At 40.6% G+C, this 20,752-nt stretch overlaps 2 protein-coding genes across 2 annotated transcripts in view; one reads left to right on the top strand and one right to left on the bottom strand.

Moving 5' to 3' along the window:
- The window catches only part of dpy19l3 (dpy-19 like C-mannosyltransferase 3), a 48,370-nt gene extending 39,051 nt beyond the window's left edge, over window positions 1-9,319 (top strand). The window contains exons 18-19 of the mRNA XM_016249058.1: window positions 5,673-5,831; window positions 7,486-9,319. Coding sequence (XP_016104544.1) covers window positions 5,673-5,831; window positions 7,486-7,662 — 336 coding nt within the window. The 3' untranslated portion in view covers window positions 7,663-9,319. The remainder of the gene's footprint in view (window positions 1-5,672; window positions 5,832-7,485) is intronic.
- Window positions 9,320-9,730: 411 nt separating this feature from the next.
- The window catches only part of LOC107564062 (putative neural-cadherin 2), a 71,251-nt gene continuing 60,229 nt past the window's right edge, over window positions 9,731-20,752 (bottom strand). The window contains exons 11-12 of the mRNA XM_016249059.1: window positions 13,203-13,357; window positions 9,731-12,149 (exon numbers count right to left, since the gene is read on the bottom strand). Coding sequence (XP_016104545.1) covers window positions 11,610-12,149; window positions 13,203-13,357 — 695 coding nt within the window. The 3' untranslated portion in view covers window positions 9,731-11,609. The remainder of the gene's footprint in view (window positions 12,150-13,202; window positions 13,358-20,752) is intronic.

The raw sequence follows: 20,752 nt of genomic DNA on the forward strand, positions 1-20,752 counted from the left end.
GTTTTTTCACTAAATGTTTGGATTTCTAAAATTATAAATATACATAAGCCTATATTTTTTCATATTTATCGTTTATTTTATTTTTCTTTATAATGAAGTAGTCTGCATCTAGCAGATTGTGAAAGAATGATTATCAGTTCCACACACAGAGATATATAAATTATACATTTATTTAAATGAGGGAAAAAAACTTCACTGGTATCGGAGGTGAAAAAGGCGGATCGGAGCATCCCTAGTCCAGCTCGGGGTCGTCACATGTGGTTGCCGCAAGCCCACCGGACACGCCTTCGTCGAATCCGCCGGCCGCGCCGTTCTCAAGCCCGCCCGCCTCTGCTCACTCAAGCCGGCCTCTGCTCACTCTAGGCCTCCGGCCTCTGCTCACTCAAGACGCTTTTTCGTTGTGAAAGTCAAACAACTTTGTTTGGCCTTCCAAAAGAGGACACGACTAGAAATCAGTGGTTAAGTTGTATTTACAACACTGTTCCAGAACAGTTTAACCCAAATATCCAGATGTGTCCAGCACATTTTATGGAGGACTGTTTCCTGATCCTGGTAGAGTAGACTACAATGCCGGCTGTTCTGACTCGCTTGTAGAGCAGCACTTGTTGTTTGTCATTTCTCCGATCACAAATGCAGACATGGTTTTATGTTACGCTCCGGCCGGACAGGGCATCACAATATGGTAAGGGGCGTAACATTTCCGTCACACACTTGAGGTATTTGGCCAATCACAACGCACTGGATACCTGGCCAATCAGAGCACACCTCGCTTTTCAGACCGATGAGCTTTGTAAAAATTGACGCGTTTCAGAAAGGTGGGGCATAGAGGAGAAACAATAATGTACAGTATGTGGAAAATAATGTGTTTTTTTTACCTTAAACCGCATAAACACATTTCATTACACCAAATACACAAAATAATGTTCTTTTTAGCAGCATTATATGACCCCTTTAATGAAGATTATTTACATAAAATATGCACAATAATGTTTTGTTGCAGAGCTGAACATATGGTCAGTCAGACCCAGGTCTGCATTATAAAATTAAACTTCTCAGAAGCATTTGAACAAAGAATCAAATCTTTTCTTATGCAATCATGCCTCATTATGTAAATTGAAATAAATGAAGCAGAAATAAATCAGTCAGAAGCTAATACTAACACTAAAAACTCTTTAGAGACTGTTAGAAGGAGTTAATGCTTTGGAGTCTAAAAGTGTGTACCTTTACAAATCAGCTGATAATCTTAATGATGAGCTTACAAATGGGCCGTATCAAGGAGATCATGAGTAAATGGTTCATAAATCCTCTTTAAGGTTTTCTTAATGACATATGCAGTGTTATATACTTGGCCTCATCAGCAGAAGTGTGACTTTTTGCATAATTAGTTTAATTAGGTTTCTAATTGTGGTGGTTGGAAGTTGACACACCAGTGGGCATCTTTATGAAGTGAAATAAACTCCACAGCACTGCTGTGATATGTGGCGTGGCTTCCATGTCCTGGTGCATAAAAGAAACAGGGAGGGCACTTGTCTATAAAAACATCCTCATTAAAATGTGTAATGTACACTGACTCATCTGTTTTGAGATGTAATTCTGATTGTATCAGCTGTCACTCTCTTCTATTTCTGTCTGAAAGAAACGTCATGTTTCCTTAGGCTTCACTACAGGACATGTGCCTATAGCAGAGGTTCATTGCTCGAGTTTGTGAGGCAGAATTTTGAGGTGGTCAAAGTCAGAGGAGGTTTCTGATGATCAGATGTTCATTCTCTCATTTGTTCATGAGTGTAGAGGAAGAGAAAATATGGATCTGAACAGTTGGTGGAAGACCAGACTCCTGTTCTACTGTTCCTGCTTCATTCAGAGAATTGATGAGAATTGATCTAAACAGAAAGACCCACATTACCCATCAAATCAGTACATTAAAAGTTCTCCAACTGGAGACGTGTAGAAAGGTTGCAAGGGTGTGTGAGGACTTTAAAATGAGGAGGCAGGAGGAAGACCCCTCTTGGTTTGGGTTTTATCACAGCAAAATATAAATGTATGTACCGGTTCAGTTTGATGTTCACACTGTTTCCCACTTAAAGGGGTCATATGATGCGATTTCATTTTTTCCTTTCTCTTTGGAGTGTTACAAGCTCTTGGTGCATAAAGAAGATATGTAAATTTGCAAAGACTAAAGTCTCAAATCCAAAGAGATATTCTTTATAAAAGTTAAGAGTCAGCCACACCTACCTAAAACGGCTCGTTCGAACATGCCCCCACATATCTACATCACTATGTGGGAAGATTTGCATAACGCCGCCCAAACGTTCTCTGGCCAATCACAGTACACCTCGCTTTTCAGACTGATGAGCTTTGTAAAAATTGACGCGTTTCAAAAAGGCGGGGCATAGTGGAGAAACAATAATGTACAGTATGTGGAAAATAATGTGTGTTTTTTTACTTTAAACCGCATAAACACATTTCATTACACCAAATACACAAAATAATGTTCTTTTTAGCAGCATCATATGACCCCTTTAAATGCATACTGAACATTTACCTTACACTTTAAACTATAAAGAAGTAACCAATACTATTATAATTGTGTATGTTTATATTAACATTATTTTAAAAATCAAGTCAAATCAACCTTTTTCATCATTGCTTCAAAAATAACTAGGAGTTCATCAATTTAAACAAATAATGGGATTGATTTTTAACAGTGTCTTGCAAACCTTTAAAGGCAAACCTACTATGAGCTACAGTACAATGTTGTTAATTATTGGTATATGCTTTTCTTTAAGCATCAGTCAGCATTTTCAACAAATTTTTTATGCTGTGTTCAACAGTGAAATTCCTGGTGAAAAACTACATTACCCATAATTCTGAAGATAAATCTACACCAATCAGAGAATCCCTTTAGCGCCAGCACTGTGAATGCTCTCAAACTACTTGAATATTTTATAATAAAAATCTCTCTCTCTCTATAGCATCTTTAAATAAAGTTGTATATTTCTCCATTTAATTAGACTGTACCATTAGCAGTGCTTAATGGGATTGTAGTTCTTGTACCTTTTGCATTTTGATCTGTTTTCATATAGTTTGGACAAACTTCCAGTTTAATCCTCACCCACATACGGTTTTATCTGAATAAAGCTAATTTTTTCACATACAGATGCAGAAATATTTGGCTTCGCTGCACACCCCTAATAACAACAATACCAAGCATATTGTATGTAGCTTTTATGTCTTATTATGGAGATTTCAAGTAAACTCTTGAGTTTTAAATGCAAGTTTGAGAGTAGAATCAGCTTTAATTTAACTAAGCTGATTGCTAGTTAATAAGTGGATCCATCATGATCATGTTTCATTCTTTTCAATTCATGTAAGGCCAAAGTGAAAATATCAGAGTCGGTGAGATGTTTACTTTGTAATTAGTCCATTCATTTCCACCGATTTTACCTCTTTGTGCTGATTTGCAGATATGTTGCGAACATGAGAGGTGGGCATTAGTGCATTGCCAGAATGACTGTGATCAGCCAATCACAGCATGGTGGCAGCTCTCCTGAAACAATGAGCTAAAGGAGGCAAAATGCATATTGCTTTGAGCATTATTGTAATTCACTTTGCATGATATTTGATATTTGCAATGTTGATTATTTTCTCATTAGACTGAGCTGATGAGGCAATCCTTCCCTTATTGCCTCATTTGAGAAAATGCAACATATTTTTTTTTACATCCATACAAAATAATATTTGTATATACAATTATTTATTTACATTTTGTCATGGAAAATTGTCCATAAATACCTATACATCATATCAGCAAATACATTATGAATCCATCATTCATTTTTTCAATATTATTCTATGGCTTATTAGATTGGCGATTCTTGTAACAGTAATGTTGCTTGGTTGGTTGCCATGGATTTCATCAGAGCGTTCTCTTCTCTTCTGTGTATAGTATGCAACCGTTACTTGTGAGAAAATGAGTTTTAGTTGTGATAGTCTGTCAACAACTATGAAAAAAGGGCACAAAAACCCTACCACTGAGTTTACAGCAGCCTTTCTGCCACATTGAACTGCATATCCATGTGATATACGGAAATGTCAAACCTAATCTTACCATCCTCAATTGCTGCCATATTGCTCCATTAATTGAAATACTCTAAATATATTTTCATGGTTTGTGATACTGTCTATGCACTACTTAAATGCCTTCTTTATATGCAGAATTATTTAATAACATGTTTTAATAGCTGTAAACTGTAAGTTTAAAAAGCATTTAGTGATATTTCTGCTGGTGGGCCCTTCCAACAGTGCCAAACCAGTGACATGCGTCCTCCAAATCAGTGGTAATTTTGACAGCAAATTTGTATTTATTTTTAGTCATTGTCTTTAGATTAAAATGCCACTTTGTCATATTTTAGTCATCAGAATTGTTTTAGTTTTAGTCAACTAAATATCATAAGATCTAACAGTTTTAGTTATATTAATGAATTTAATTAATGCATTAAGTTTCCAACCTCATTATAGGCTTCTTGAGAAAATATCTATTAACCTGTTAAATATGAATGATATTAATGTCGTTGTGACATATGTCTTCATGTATCTTAAAATGAAATAAAACCACTTCTCCTAAAGCAACCAAAACATGGTCTTCGTTTCAGTAAAATTAAGGACACAGACACTAGCAGATATATTAGACTGCTGTCACTTTAGGACCTAATGCATGGGTCCAGTATATTGCTACACATCTGATATTCTCCCAACTGTTTACTTTTATTTAAGACATAATAGCCTGTTTGAGTTCTGCTCTTCTCATTCTCCCAAATGTTGACACTTTTGAACCTTTTATGAGACATGCAGCAAGTGTACTCTAACTCAGTGGTTCCCAACCCTGGTCCTGGAGGCACCCCAACACTGCACATTTTGCATGTCTCCTTTCTCTGACCCACCAATTTCAGGTCTTGGAGTCTCTACTAATGAGCTGATGACCTGAATCAGGTGTGTTAGAAAATTAAAATGAAATGAAAAAAGTGAAAATGACGTCACATGTGGCCAAGTATGGTGACCCATACTTGGAATTAGTGCTCTGCATTTAACCCATCCAAAGTGCACACACACAGCAGTGAACACACACACTCCGTGAACACACACCCAGATTAGTGTGTGTATGCTACGGTGCCCGGGGAGCAGTTGGGGGTTCGGTGCCTTGCTCAAGGGCACCTCAGTTGTGGTATTGAAGGTGGGAGAGAGCACTATACATTCACTCCCCCCACCTACAATCCCTGCCGGTACGAGACTTGAACCTGCAACCTTTGGGTTACGAGTCCGATTCTCTAACCATTAGGCCATGACTTCCCTTGATTAAGGAGACATGCAAAACGTGCAGTGTTGGGGTGCCTCCAGGACCAGGGTTGGGAACCACTACTCAAACTTTTGTCCCGCCGAGTAGATTAGTACTTTACAATTAAATTATGCCCCCCCACCCCACACACACACTCACTATACAGGAGATCCGTTCTGATGGGATCTCTTCCCAAATCTTCTCTCCCTAATAATTTGTTTTTTAATCTGGACCACCTAGCAGTACATTTTTACTGCACAAACAAATGCAGCCTTTAAGTTCTAAGAAACATCACCTAATATTGATCTTTCTCCCATCTTTGCCCTTTCGTTCCCTCCAGGTATATCAGATCTATGCGCGTCAGTCTGCTGAGGCGGTTCATAACGAGCTCGGTTCAGTTGGAGCGGACTACATCGTGCTGGAGGACAGCATCTGCTACGAGCGCAGGCACAGCCGTGGCTGTAGGCTGAGGGACCTGCTCGACCTGGCAAACGGACATGTAGGTCACAAACAGCATACCCAGTTCATGTCCACACACACCACACTCGTTCCATTTAAATGAACGTTTCTCTGCAAGGACCAGAGGCTTTTTCAGAGCGGCTAAAACGAACAACTTTGCCCTTTACTGAATCCTTCACGTGGCTATAAACAAATATCATTTGAGTTAGACGCTAAGCTCACTGGTCTCGCTTTGATTATTTTTTTATCTTGCAAATCTCTTCAGCTCTCAGAGGTGTTTTCATTTCTCACATTAAATGTCTGTAACTGTTTTTGTGTAAAGTTGATGCTTGCATTTTTCATTTTGTCACATCTTGTTCTCACTCACCAACAGCTCATAGTTATTAAATACTGTTTCACCCTGTGCGCAATCTAGCTTAAGTGACTTTTTACACTTGGGTAGCTTGATTGTTCTTTTGTAGTTGATTACAGTTGTGCATAATATCTGACAAAAGCAAGCCGCAGCAGCAACTTTTCTAAGCTGCAGCACTTTGTGTTCATGTCTGCGCACACGTCAGCTTAAAAAATCCATCTCCCCCACATCCTAGCAAAGAGCTCCATCTGAAAATAGCCTGTCAGCAGTTGTCATTCATGTGTCTGAGGTGAATGCCATGCCTTTGAAAGATCTCACAGAAGTTTGCCTCACTTGCTCCTCTGATCCGACTTCGAGCAGTCAGTGAAACTTGACTTACTCTTTTGATGTAGCCCGATTCTTTCCCTCAGTCTGCCTCCAGCAGTTTGAATAAGATACACTCTTGTAACATCTTCTGTGTGCATGTTATTTTAACCTTGATTAAATATATCTGGTTTAATTAAAGCTTGTTAACTGCAGACAGAATTACTGAAGAAGCAGTATACAGTGGGGCAAAAAAGTATTTAGTCAGCCACCAATTGTGCAAGTTCTCCCACTTAAAAAGATGAGAGAGGCCTGTAATTTTCATCATAGGTATACCTCAACTATACCAGCAACAGTGTGTGAAAACCTTGTGAAGACTTACAGAAAACGTTTGACGTCTGTCATTGCCAACAAAGGGTATATTATAACAAAGTATTGAGATGAAATTTTGTTATTGACCAAATACTTATTTTCGACCATAATTTGCAAATAAATTCTTTAAAAATCCTACAATGTGATTTTCTGGATTTTTTTTCTCATTTTGTCTCTCATAGTTGAGGTATACCTATGATGAAAATTACAGGCCTCTCTCATCTTTTTAAGTGGGAGAACTTGCACAATTGGTGGCTGACTAAATACTTTTTTGCCCCACTGTATATGCAATACTGATGGCCCAGAAACAGCCATGTGTTGTGTGAGATTTTATTTTTTATTTTTTTCCAATTCCACTGATCTCTCCCATAGGTGGCAGTTTTTTCTATCTCTGAGTGCTTAAATGATCTCACATCAGCATTCCAAGGCCTTTCTGTTAATTTGGGAATATATTCCAAAGTAAATGTTTAAAAAAACCTCAGGGCACAATTTCTCTAAGATTTGAAAGATAAAGAATGCTCCTTTTAAGGAATGCTCTTTAAAAGAAGACTTCTGAGACGCTTGTTCATCTGAGAATCTGCCTTGTATTTTTCGCTGTAGAGAAATATCATCTTATGGAAAACAAGCACCATTTCAAAACCGATTTGTGTATGTGTTTTTATTACAGATCATGGACGGGCCAGGTGAAAATGAGCCGGACCTCATCTCGGCATCTCACCCGCGGTTTTGTGAGGCCATTAAGACCGACATGCCTCCTTATTCAACCCTCTTCACACGAGTGTTCAAAAACAAGACATTTCATGTGTACAAACTCAAGAAACTCAAAAAGAAAAAACAAAGCTGAGAACAGTCCATAATGCTCATTCCTCAACAGCAGTCGCCCACCTTCACTGGATGGCTGAACGCCCCATCTGGAATGTTCAGTGAGTGTGTGATAGTAGCAGGTGTGTGTGTGTGTGTGCATGAGAGAGATCGGAGAGATGCCTGATTGAGCCAGCACGCACTAGATTATTTGGTGCATGTTTGTGTGTGTGTAAATCTGCTCTGAGCCGGTCTGCCGCAACAGGAGCTCAAGTTTAACGTGGGGGGGGTCTCTTTTTCTCACAGTCTGCACCCCGCTTGCTCTCTCGCTCTCTCTCTCTCTCTGATCATTGCATCTCTTACTACACATGCCCTTCCACCAAATACAGTTAGGCTCTTTCACACACATTTGCTACTTAAAGAAAATGTGAGGTGAAGACACAATGACTGCTTTCACAGCCTCATTCCTGTCGCAAACTAAATGAAAAGAGAAAATAGCAATGGGGAAAAAATGCTTTGTATTTGGAATTCACTCAAGCTGTTTGGGATAATTAGTGGCTGTTGTAGTGTTGTCTTTATATCTGCCAAACTGTTGGCCGGTGTTAAGTTGGGCCACATCCTACTATCTGGCTGCTTAAAAAAAAAAAAAAAAAAAACTCAAGAACCAGCCTTACTCATGGGCATAGAGAACGTGCCATAAATACTCGTAAGAATAAATGTCACAAATTGACTTTGACCTAGAAATGGTGAATTGCATTTCAAAACCTTAATCAAATTAAAATTTAATTTTTATTCTCATATTTTAATGTGGTGTCGAACTTTTGGACTCTACTACTGTATAAGTAGGAGGTCATCACTTTGACACTATAGATGGTTAAAAAGGGTTTAGACATTTGATGTTGTAAACAGGGACATTCAATTTAGTATGTTTTAGGATGAATTACAGCTGAAGTATTCTTAAAGGTTAGTCGTCTCAATACATTTCCTTAATCCTCCATTGTGAAGTTGTAGTTCAGTTGAAATAGTCACAGTTTGAGTCTTTTTAAAACGGAGTTAAACACATTAAATGGTCAACAATGTTATGATGCTATTTTTTTCCATCTTAAGCTCTAAAGTTTAGTGTACGAAAGTGCCTTTCCATTTTTGGATAAGCTCTGCGGCGCTAATGAGTCATGCATTCAAAAGACCTTCAAATGAGTGGCCTCAAGTGCTACCAAAATTTACCTACATTAGATCTTTGCTGCTGTGTTTTTTCTTCCCCAGGATGTTAGATGAATGTCTTTGTGCACAGGTGCATAACCATTTTGAATAACTCTGAAGTGTTGAAAGATAAACATGGGATTTCTTTTTTTGCAAATTCAATTTGTAGCACGAGTGCTCCTCCGTGTCATTCTGTGATTGTATTATAATATGGTGAAACCACTATTGTTACCTTATCTGTCAGCCAATTTACACGTGAACCTTTGCTTCACACAATGTCTCTGTCACAACACATTGTTCCTCAGGAGATGATCTTTATGGAACTGTGTGCTTTGTTTTCATATGCTGGCATTGTTTAACCGTAAGAGTTCTTTGGTACAGTTCATTGCACTAGTTTGTTACTGTGGTATTTCATGCAGATGGATAGTTTCCATCAAAAGTGTTGTTTTGTCTTTGGATGTTCAGTGTACATTTCCATTTTTGTATTAAAGCAGATTTGTATGGTGGATGCTGCAGATCTCTGTTACTACAAAAGCATTTCTGTCATTTGAAGTGAAATCACAAAGGCATTTTGAGAAATACAGGTCAGAGATTTTAGGCCGCTCTCATTTCATGTTCAGCATTATCCCAAACTAATTACAGCTCAGTTTCCATATAAAATAGGCCACTTATTCATCAAGAGACTTAAAACCCTGCTGTTTCATTTGAATATAGCAGTATTTAACATATAATTGAAGCCGTAACAGAAGAACTCCATTTATTGAGAAAGAAAAAAAAGCAATGCAAAGGATGCAAATACAAAATGTCAATATACTTTTACCAACTTAAAGATTAAATAATACATGAAAAAAAAGCTTTAAACAGAATTAGATCCCTTTATATATTTTTAAAAAGCAATTGCTTCTGTTTTGATATGCACAAATGAGGTAAAAACATTGTTTCACAAAATAGCGTACTGTATATATTCACCACACAAATAAACAGGTGGCATTGGTTCAAAATCGAAGAGGAATTGGTTTTGTAAGATAAGGATATCTGTGATTCAAAGACCGAGCCCATCATGCTTCATTCATGAATACTCTCACCTCACACTGGATCCTCCCCAATCCCCTTAAAAGGATGACTCCAAGCGCCAATCCCGTTGGCCTCTTTTGAACTCTATGAAATAGCAAGCATTGCACTTCCAGCTATATTTCTTAGCTTCAACTTGAACCTTTTTTTTTTATTATTATTCTCTTGTTACTGCCTTTGGAAATATTGGCTCTTTTTAAGATCCTTAATAAGAATGACGACTTCTCCATCGAGTTTTCCAACTCCCCTGATCCTTTGGTTCACAGCATGACAGTGAGCGATCAGTTCACATTAGGATTAGCACTCTGATGTCTTTTAACACACTCCTACTCGCTGCACTCTCCTCAGCCAGCCTGTCATGCTTCACATACGGCATTCTCCAGAAAAATATAAATAAATAAATAACTGAAATGATAAAAGGAGGGCAAAAAACATTGCCTTAAAATGCATAAAATACAAGGTTGGCATTTGAGGCCTCACAGGAGGAGACTTTTAGTTATTCCATTTGCACACACAAGCTTGCCTTGCAGTTCCTTCACCCCATGCAGCCTCATAAAACATGTTACATGGGAGGTGCTCAGGGTCTGAAACCTCTGGACCACCCCGCCCTGAATGCACCTGGTGCCGAGGCCCATTTCTTTCACTGCAGTGCCGAATAATGTGATGGGATACAAGGAGTTATTTATAGTAGAACAGGAAATGACGATACGGACGGGTAAGCTGGTTTGGTTAATATATAATATGATACTGTCGGGAGGAAGCAAACTGGACTGTAAGCTCATTCCAGTGCTGAAAGCTCCTCCAGCAGAGCTCGATATCATGTTTGAGTTGATCACATGGAACAACACACACATTTGTTCATTTGTCTTAGTGGCAATCCTTTAGTTTGGCAGACTCTGATTGCTACCGCTCAGTAAAGCGTGAGAGTCAAGAGAGTTTTCAGCTACAGAAAACTTCCATCTCATGCCAGCCACTCAGCCACATTTGTATTCCAGCCATTCCTTCACCCTTTTTTGGCTAGAAAGAGAGGACATAATTTGTATTCCCAAGGAATGTCTCCTAAAATGCCAAACAATAAAGCTGCTTTGTGTTTCATTTTCCTCAGTGTTTTTCACACATCATCTTCAGTTTTTTTCCCGCAGACGTCCTCTTTCATCCTCGCATCAGAGTGAATAAAATCTAAGCGGAGGGCTGAGCAAATAGAAAAAAAAAATCAACAGTTTCCAAGTATGAAGTTATGATTGATGAACACAAGTGGCCACCCTGACAGAACATGCAGCGAACTGATTTCAGAAAGCGGCCCGTAAAAGGAGAAGGACAAACCCCCTCCTAGTCGCATCCGAGCACGGCAGTTTATTTTTCTTCCTGTCTTACTTTTATTTAAGAACATATAGACCATACAGACATATAGAACACGTCCAAAGCGCTCCGCCAGTGTTGGTCCCAAAGACAACAAATGGTTCCACTAAAATCATTGTCATCCGCAAGTCACTTTAATAAAGATGTCGCTCTGGGTTTAAAAATTGCCATGACCACAACTTGCTTTGCCCTGGATTAGCACTTCCCATTTGCTGCTCATTGGGAGTCCCAAATGTCACTTGCCAGAGAAAGCCAAAGCGTAGGGATTTTCGGCATAAGAAAAATCCCTCTGGTTTTTAGACAAGTCTTTAGTGGTCTCCCTCCTCTCCTCGCACTGCAGGAACTCTTCCTGGCAGTTCTTTAGAGGTCGCTGCCCTCGGCCCGCTCATAGAGTGCTTTCAGCCTCTCAAAGCGTGGCCCCCACTCTTTCAAACACTCGTGACCTGCCGACGTTCCCTCTTCCAGCCCAGCAGAGCTGAAGGAACTCAGTGACCCGGCCAGCGAGCCGCCCCCCTCCGTGGAGAAGACCTGCAGGGAGTCAAAGGGCGCCGTCTCCGGGTGCTGGTCGGCATCACGGATAATTTCACACAGGTAGCGTGCCAGGTCCTGGCTCGAGAACGACAAGCTCTTGCGGGCCAGCTGGGCCGCTCGGCTGGGATTCGCAGTCTGGCCTTGAGCCGGAGAGCGGCAAGGGGGTACGTCCCTACGGATGGTGGCGGTTCCTGAGGAGATGGAGGAGGTGGTGGTGGCTGTACCCGCTCTGGAGGGGGGGTCAGGCTGGCAAAAGAGTTGCTGTTGGGAGGGAGGGTGGTGGTGGATGGCTAGCGATCGGCTGTACTGCACCGACTGGGCCGGGCTGGGCTGCAGGGACTTCTGGAGCTCTGCCATGTCATAGGCGTTCTGAAGGAGAGCGAGAGATGCGGAAATTAGATGCATAAAGCGCTGACAAATAACAAGATCATTAGCGTTACATAATGTGTCATTACATTTAGGAACTGGTGGAATAACAGCAACGTCTGTCATGAAAAACTGCTACGACTAATAAGCTCACTGACAAAATAAGATGCTTTTCTGTACTTCTTCATCATGTAGTTTATTATCCCCCAAACTGTTAATGGCATTAATCCGGATTCAAGTTGCTAACACTGCATTCAGATTAACACCTTTGTGTGCGTCTTCCTGCACCTGAGAGGAAGAATCCTGACAGACACAGAGAAGAGCACAGCCCGGCATTACACACTCAGTCAACACAACAAAACAAGACACTGGTCCCCTTTCTCCCACTGAGCGTCAACATTAATCCCATTCCACCGAGGATGATTCCTCTCGTTATTTAGCAGTGCAGCTCTCGGGGGAGGAAGAACAACATATAATGCCCCTTAAGGAAAAAATAGGCGAAGAGGAGGAGGAGGAAGAGAGACAGAGAGGGAGATGTGGGTGACACGGGTGTGGGCGTAATTGATTACATGATGAGGGAGATGTGTGAAGCCTCATCAGATGGAGAGGATCAGAGCACCACTATGCATCTGATAATCATGTAACAGGATTTTACACATGACCGATATGAGAATAAAAGATCCTGCAACATATCTACACCCACATACTTCAGAGAGATCAGAGGAGCAGACAGTTATATCAAACAGCCCAAACCTCTTGTTTGGTGGGTTTCTGGAAATAAAAAGCCACATTTCGAACAAAACAAGATGTCACACTTTCTCTCAGTACTCAGCGAAGCCACTTGTCATCAGCATCAGAGCGCATTTTTTAAATGTTAGAGGTTGTCATAGAGACAAACTGACAAGGGTACCTCGCTGAGACGGGGCATCATGACAACCTGTACAAGTTGTCATAGTAACTTTGAGCACTCAGTTGTCCTCCTGTGTTGGAAGCAGGCGTCGGATTCTCTGACCTGTAAACTGAAATCAATTTTGGAAACAGAAGTCATGCGCTCACCTGATCCTCCTCCCCGCCGCCCTCCTCGTCGTAGTTGAGCACGTTCTCTCGGATGTCCTCCCATCCGTCATGGTGGGCAGACACGTGATACACGCCCTCCTTCAGCCCCTTATAGCTCCGCCAGCGCGTGTACAAGAAAATCCCTAACAGCAGCACTGCGAAGGCAGAGAAAGTGATTGAGAATTACCTCTCGTTCTGATCAAGGATCATTTTAGCCTATTACAATTTGCAGGAAACAATGACCCTGTTCCCAGATCAGGGTGAACTACTTTTCGGCGAGCTGGGCTGTGAAAGCACATCGCCTGGATTGTCCCACAGGTCGTGCTTCTCTGGCACTAAGGTGACTTGATGTCAGCGTGATGACTTTGTAGACATGGCTTTGATTTGCCACAGACACATTATTTCAGTGAGCACTGAGGCTCGTGTCAAGTATAGCTCACTGAATCAATCCGGCACCACTCTGACCTTTAGAGTATATTATCTTGCTATCGAATGCCCAGTACACTTCAATCTGCTAACACTCTATTCTCTCGCTCTCTTTTTGAATCCGATATCTTCTCCATTTACCTTCTTCTTTCGTGTGCTCACCTTTTGTGCGTTTCATCTCTCACTCTCTTTCAATCTTCAGATCTTTTGAGCTTTTCTCTTTCCCTTCCTTCTAATATTTCCATTTCATTACCTCAGAGATAATATGCGTCTTTGACCCCATAAATAATTAAAATTTTAGACTTTCATGTCGCAAAGACGTGAGAACCTAACATGCGGTGAAGGGACCATAAAGAGGCAGAGAAAAGTACTGTGTCTGCGAGAAGGTCTCATAATGGCCATGTCAGAGCTTGATGACTGCTTTTGGATTAATCTAAAGGATTTGTGCACTTAACTGAAAGCCTGGCAGCACAATTCCACACTGATACTTCTTAACAGACTGAAAATCACACTCTGACACCTTACCATCTCAATCCTCGCCGGTAACCATGCAACACAAAACTGCACATCAAATATCGGCTCTTTTTAATGATTCGTCACGCCGTGTCACCACCAAAGAAAGGCAGATGCTTGGAGCGAAAAGACGTTTTTAGTTTGGTTTTGTCCTTCAATCAGTTCAATGAACTGAGTTCAAGATTTCAATTGTGAAGGTGGCGAGTCTTTGTAATCAAATGCACCCTTTATCAAAGCAGGAACTGTTTGGTGAAATGTCTCATTTGCAAACAGAAAAAGAAGTCTTGGTGAAGGAAGACCATTTCTGTTCTGACATATGGCATGTGTTGTTGCATAGTTCTGGTGCGTTTTATCAAGCTTTGTAGAAGACGATGACAAGATGTGCAGAAAGCCATACGGAGTATGTCTATCCAACTGAGATCATTTGTGGAAAAAAATGGCTTCAGACAACTATGGCATATGTGTGATATACGGAATGTGTGTAAAAATGTGAAATAAGCTACAAAAACTACACTGAAAAATGTTTCACACAAGTTTAAGAGTCTTGCAAGACCATTATTAAACTGTCAGACTGCCCAAGCACTGTATGAGAAAAAAGGCTGACATTTATATAATTTTATCCCTTATTCATTGCCAAATGTGACTCATTTAATTGCCATTTCTGTCTAAAAATGGTCATCTTCATTAATATGCCTTAAAAATTATGCTGTGCTTCCTCACACTCTATTTATGCATCTCCAACAGTGTGACTTTTCAGTGATTTTTGAATGCATCGTGTGTGGTTGATATTGAGTGAGAAGCTTCTTCATCTGATTGCAGTCAAGCCTTCTGTCTCCTCACTGCCTGCTTCATCGATCACATGACCCTCCAATCTGACCCCTCAGACCCCTCTCAGGACGCCCAAGACCAGCCCAGCATCCTAATCTCCACAATGGAGACGATAAACACTGCAAAACAGAAAGGCATTTAGACGTCTCTCTTCTGTTTCTGCTATGGAATAAACCCATGCCTCAATGTGAAACAAAACTCAAACCAATTTTAACCACCTTTAACCAATGGAGAAATGTTTTTCTCTTCAAGCGCTTCACATAGAGCAACAGAGTGAACAGAGCTGTTTAAATATCTATCAAGGTTTCTGATAAACACTGGAACAGAACACGTTAATGATGATTTCTCATGGTCATTACATTTACTGTTTCTCAAGGAAAACAATAAATCAATGCTTGGGCAAAGCATAAATGAAACGCATTGTTCATCTATTTAATATATGTGATTATTAATTTAATAGCATTGACACTCTCTGAAAGCCCTGAATTTCTTCTACCATACATAAAAACACAAAGGATGAGAAAGCAATAAAGGCAGGTGGTAGAGAAGAAAAGATAAATCAATGGGCAATAAAAATGAGTTACACAGTTCTCTATAGACAAGATTTTGCTTTGTCCATCTCTCTGTTCTCATTTGCATGGTCTCCTTTAACCTTTTTTTCCCACTTACTTTACCACAATTTGGGGGTCATTTATTAACTAATCAGATAACTATCCATTCATGAAAAGACCATGTGAACATGTCCTCCAAAATGCATTCAAGATGAGTATTCCAATCACTCAAACCTCAGGAGTCTTGCCCAAGTGTAAATGCATGTGATTGCTTAGACCACATATGAAAACTTTACTCCTACTTTTTTGTTTCTGTTCTCTCTCTATTGCATCACGTTGCAGCTATTTTTCTTACATGATCATATTACAGATTCTAACCACATTAGATAAACTGCATACAAGTAATTTGTAATACAAAGATTGTGCTACATATAATAATTATCCACCACTTTGTATTTTTGTTCATAGGTAAAAAAATGTACTATGCATTAATATTTGTTTTTGAATGTGTGGGCGGCCTTGAAATGCCCCTTTTGCCCCTCATCTTCTATACAACACCCAGGGGTGGTTCTAGGATTTCATCCTCAGGGGGGCTTACTCCTCAGAGAGACCATTAGATATCAAGTTAGTGGGGTTGCTTTAACCCATGGAGTTGAAAAAGTAGGCCAAAAATTAAAGACAAGGATATGACAGAAGAGAGCAGAGTTTTGAAACTTTTATGATACGAGCCCTCATATTTTTCTTGCAAATAGAGTTGTCACTGTAATACTTACAAGTTCTGACACATCACTGTACTTCCACTGACTACCTTTCGAAGTCTTGATAACTTTGGGTATGTAAAATCTTTTAAGAGACTCCCATGAGCACAGAATCGTGGCGAATGTTGATCTAGAGCAGGAGTCTTCAACTAAAATAGCTTGAGGTCCAGTAATGAACCCTCCTCACCAGCCGATGTCTGGACAAATATATAGGCTTACCTAAAAACTTGAATTGACGTTCTTTTACAGACCAGGGTATCTGCATATTTAAGCTCATATTTAAAGGGGTCATATGATGCGATTTCAATATCTCCTTTCTCTTTGGAGCGTTACAAGCTTTTGGTACATAAAGAAGATCTGTAAAGTTGCAAAGACTAAAATCTCAAATCCAAAGATATATTCTTTATAAAAGTTAAGAGTCAACCACGCCTACCTAAAACAGCTCGTTCTAACATGCCCCCACATGTCTACGTCACGATGTAGGAAGATTTGTTTAACACCGCCCAAATGTTCACGCAAAGAAAGAAGGCGTAACTTTTATTCTCGCTGTAGTATTGTTGTTGCCGCCGCCATGTCGTGAAGATGCTGTGTGTTTCGTTGTGAAAGCGAAACTACTTTGTTTGGCCTTCCAAAAGAGGACGATATCCGCTTCGTCATGCCTAGAGCTGATCTGTGCTGGTCGCTGAGGAAATACATCAACTTTGCGCTGTAGATCGCTGGATCGGCTTTCACCGTGGACGAAGCGGAGTCCAGCCCGGGGTCTGCAGACATGGTTTTATGTTTACGCGGCGCGATGCAACGCAATGCGTAAAAAGAAAGTATAAGTCATTATAATCCGTAATTAAGTCCCCACTGGATGCAACAAATGCCTCGTTTATAATGGGTTTTAATGTTTTTGTCTCGTCGCTCAGGCCGGACAGGGTATCACAATATGGTAGGGGCGTAACACTTCCGTCACACACTTGAGGTATTTGGCCAATCACAACGCACTGGATAGCTGGCCAATCAGAGCACACTTCGCTTTTCAGACCGATGAGCTTTGTAAAATCCGACGCGTTTCAGAAAGGCGGAGCATAAAGGAGAAACAATAATGTACAGTATGTGGAAAATAATGTGTTTTTTGAACCTTAAACCACATAAACACATTTCATTACACCAAATACACAAATTAATGTTCTTTTTAGCAGCATCATATGACCCCTTTAAGACTTTTTTAAGACCTGCACAAATAAAATTAAAATGACTGTAAAAAGCATGATTTAGAGTTCAGATACAGGTTTTCACAAAAACATTTTTTTTAATGATTAACTTCACATTTCAGCCTTTAAACCATTTTTTAAGAAAATGGAGGAAACATGATCAATTATTATATTAATTTAAACAATTATCAATAAATTCTTATAGCCTATTAATTAAATAACATAAATATATATAAATTACTGTCTTAATTGTTTACATTTTTATAATGCATTACCTTCTTGTCGATTCACTAGTTACATTTACAACACTGTGTGTTTACTGCATAAAAACATGGGTTGATTTTCACATTTGTCTGAACAAAAACAGCAGATGGGCTTAATAAAAACGCAAATTCATTCTCTGCCATCAAATGGAATTTGGAATTACAGAAATATAGTGGTTTCTCCGGTAACGGCTGTACACAATGTAGCGCAGCAGCAGACTTTGAAACATGCAGCGCTCATATTCAATGAAATCATATCATTGTGCCTACACCAGACATGAGCGGCGCGGCTCTTTCCCCTCTGAGACAGATAGGAATCCGCATTATGAATTACCTCGATGATTGGCTTGTGTTAGCCAGATCGAAACAAGGTTCATTCTCTGCCATCAAATGGAATTTGGAATTACAGAAATATAGTGGTTTCTCCGGTAACGGCTGTACACAATGTAGCGCAGCAGCTGACTTTGAAACATGCAGCGCTCATATTCAATGAAATCATATCATTGTGCCTACACCAGACATGAGCGGCGCAGATAGGAATCCGCATTATGAATTACCTCGATGATTGGCTTGTGTTAGCCAGATCGAAACAAGAACTCATCGCTCACAGGTCACTGTTACTCAGTCATTTTGAGTAGCTTGGGCTAAAAATTCATTTAGACAATAACTTTCTGTCTCCCATCCAGTGAGCCATCCTCCTGGGGACTGTTATCAATTCAGCCCAGATGCAGGCATGGATTACGCCGGAACACTCCCTGACAATTCAGCAGCTAGGGGCGTCATTCAAACTCAGAATTTCATGTCCCCAGAGTTTTTCAGAGGATGCTTGGCCTTGTGTCAGCTGCTACCTCTGTGATTCTTCTGGGCCTGCTTCACATGCGGCCCATTCAATATAAGTCCATGTATCGTCCCACGCTTGACGTCTTGTATGTTTTAATTTCAGGGTAACCCACCACTGCATCAGAGCTGTGGCCCCTTGGAAAACATCTCCCCTGTTTCAGTCATAGTCATGACAGATGCCTCCAACTCAGTTGGGAGCACTGTACGAGGGCAGACCGGCGTTCGGCTCCTGGTCAAACCTGGAGCAACACTTGCACATCAAGCCTTGAGATGATGGAAGATTTTCTAGCCCTAAAGTCCTCCTACCAGCCTTAAAGGTGCACCGAGTCCTGGTCCGCTCAGACAACATGACGGTGGTAGTCTTTATAAATCACCAAGGCAGTCTCAGGTCACGCTCCCTTCACAGGAAGCAGCGACTCCTCCTTTTATGGGTACAGTGCAATCTCCTCTCGCTGAGAGCAGTTCATGTGCTGGACAGACTGAACCAAGGAGCGGACATGCTGTCCAAGGGCAATGTAGTGCCAGGAGAATGGAGACTACATCTCCAAATGGTTCAAATGATCTGGTCTGTCTTTGGGGAGGCAGAGGTAGACCTCTTTGCCTCAGAAGACAGCTTTCACTTCCCAATTTACTTTTCGAAGCAGCGAGATGGCATGATTTGGCACCCCTGATAATCCCCTAATTAAACAAATGACTCACATTATGACTTTTCTTCAAACTGTGGTTAAAAAAATGAGACATTCTCATTTACTTAAAAAATACTGCAATTATCCATTTATAATCTGATAGCATATATGTATAGCTTTCAGAAGCTTCACTAAATAAATCTTGCATGAAATACATGCTTTATCATGTCAGATCTGTATGTGACGTGCATGTACTTCAGCATACTGTCTGTACCCATTTTCTCAAAAATCATTCATTCAAAACTGACATAATGCACCATTTCAAAGAAATCACATGCTGTTTGAAAACATTATTGCTATTCACACCTTAAACTGCGTTTGAACACCCAAAATGACAACTGCAATGCAAATTATAGAAACTTTATGGCAGTTTTAGAACACATTGTGTCATTAAATGATAGATGGCAATGACTAATGATTGGGAAAATAAAGATGTGGAAAATGAAAGGACAAAATTTGACAGACTTGTGTAGGATATCAGACCGAATCAGACAATCTAAGATTTGGTCAAAACATGGTTGAAACATGAGGAGCCGAATTCCACAGAGACCCAAGACAACAGGAAGTTCATAAATCAGACCCTAGCACTAGCCAGTCTGAAGCAAGCCTAACCAACTCTTTCACAGAACAGCTTTCAACATTAACACAAAAGGAACACACTGATCATAACACCTCAGGAAGGAGATTGTCAATTTTAGGGCAAGTAATCAAGATTAAATGGTCAAAGGATGTACGATGGCGCCGACGGTGATGGCTGCCTCCATGGCGTGCTCCGCAGTTGTTTTTATGTTTTTGTTAGTTTGTCCTGTCTTTAGTTATATCCCTGCAATCAGTTTCACCAGAGATGAATTGCTGGACATTCGGAAGTACACACCACACGATATTTCACCGGTTTTCGACTATTCGGATGTTTTGCTGGACATTGTTGTCGGGGGAGCAGCTGCGCTGATCAAGCGCTTCAGGACACGCAGACGGGGGAAGCGAGCTGGCGCGCTCGTCAAGCTCAGACAGCGCGGATTCAGAACGCCGTTGCCTAGCATCCATCTGACGAACCTACCCAACAAAATGGACGAACTGCTTCTGCTCTCCCGGACAAATAAGGATTTTTCAAACTCTGCTGCTCTGTGTTTCACGGAAACCTGGCTGAAAGACGCCATTCCGGACAGCGCGTTGAGTCTGCCGGGCTTTCAGCTGTTCAGAGCAGATCGCAACGCAGAATCAACGGGGAAATTGCGCGGCGGCGGGACATGCTTTTACATCAATGAGAGGTGGTGTACAGATGTAACTGTGTTAAAGAAGATGTGCTGTTCAGATCTAGAAGTGCTCTTCATTAACTGCAAGCCGTTCTATTCGCTGCGGTAGTTTTGCTCGTTCATTCTCGTGAGTGTCTACATTCCTTCGCAAGCACACGTGAGCACCGCTTTACAGAAACTCGCTGATCTGATCACAGACACAGAACAACAACACCCGGACTCTGTTTTAATCA

The sequence above is a fragment of the Sinocyclocheilus grahami genome, unplaced genomic scaffold (assembly GCF_001515645.1).
Source record: "Sinocyclocheilus grahami isolate Dianchi unplaced genomic scaffold, SAMN03320097.WGS_v1.1 scaffold906.1, whole genome shotgun sequence".
Taxonomy (NCBI): domain Eukaryota; kingdom Metazoa; phylum Chordata; class Actinopteri; order Cypriniformes; family Cyprinidae; genus Sinocyclocheilus; species Sinocyclocheilus grahami.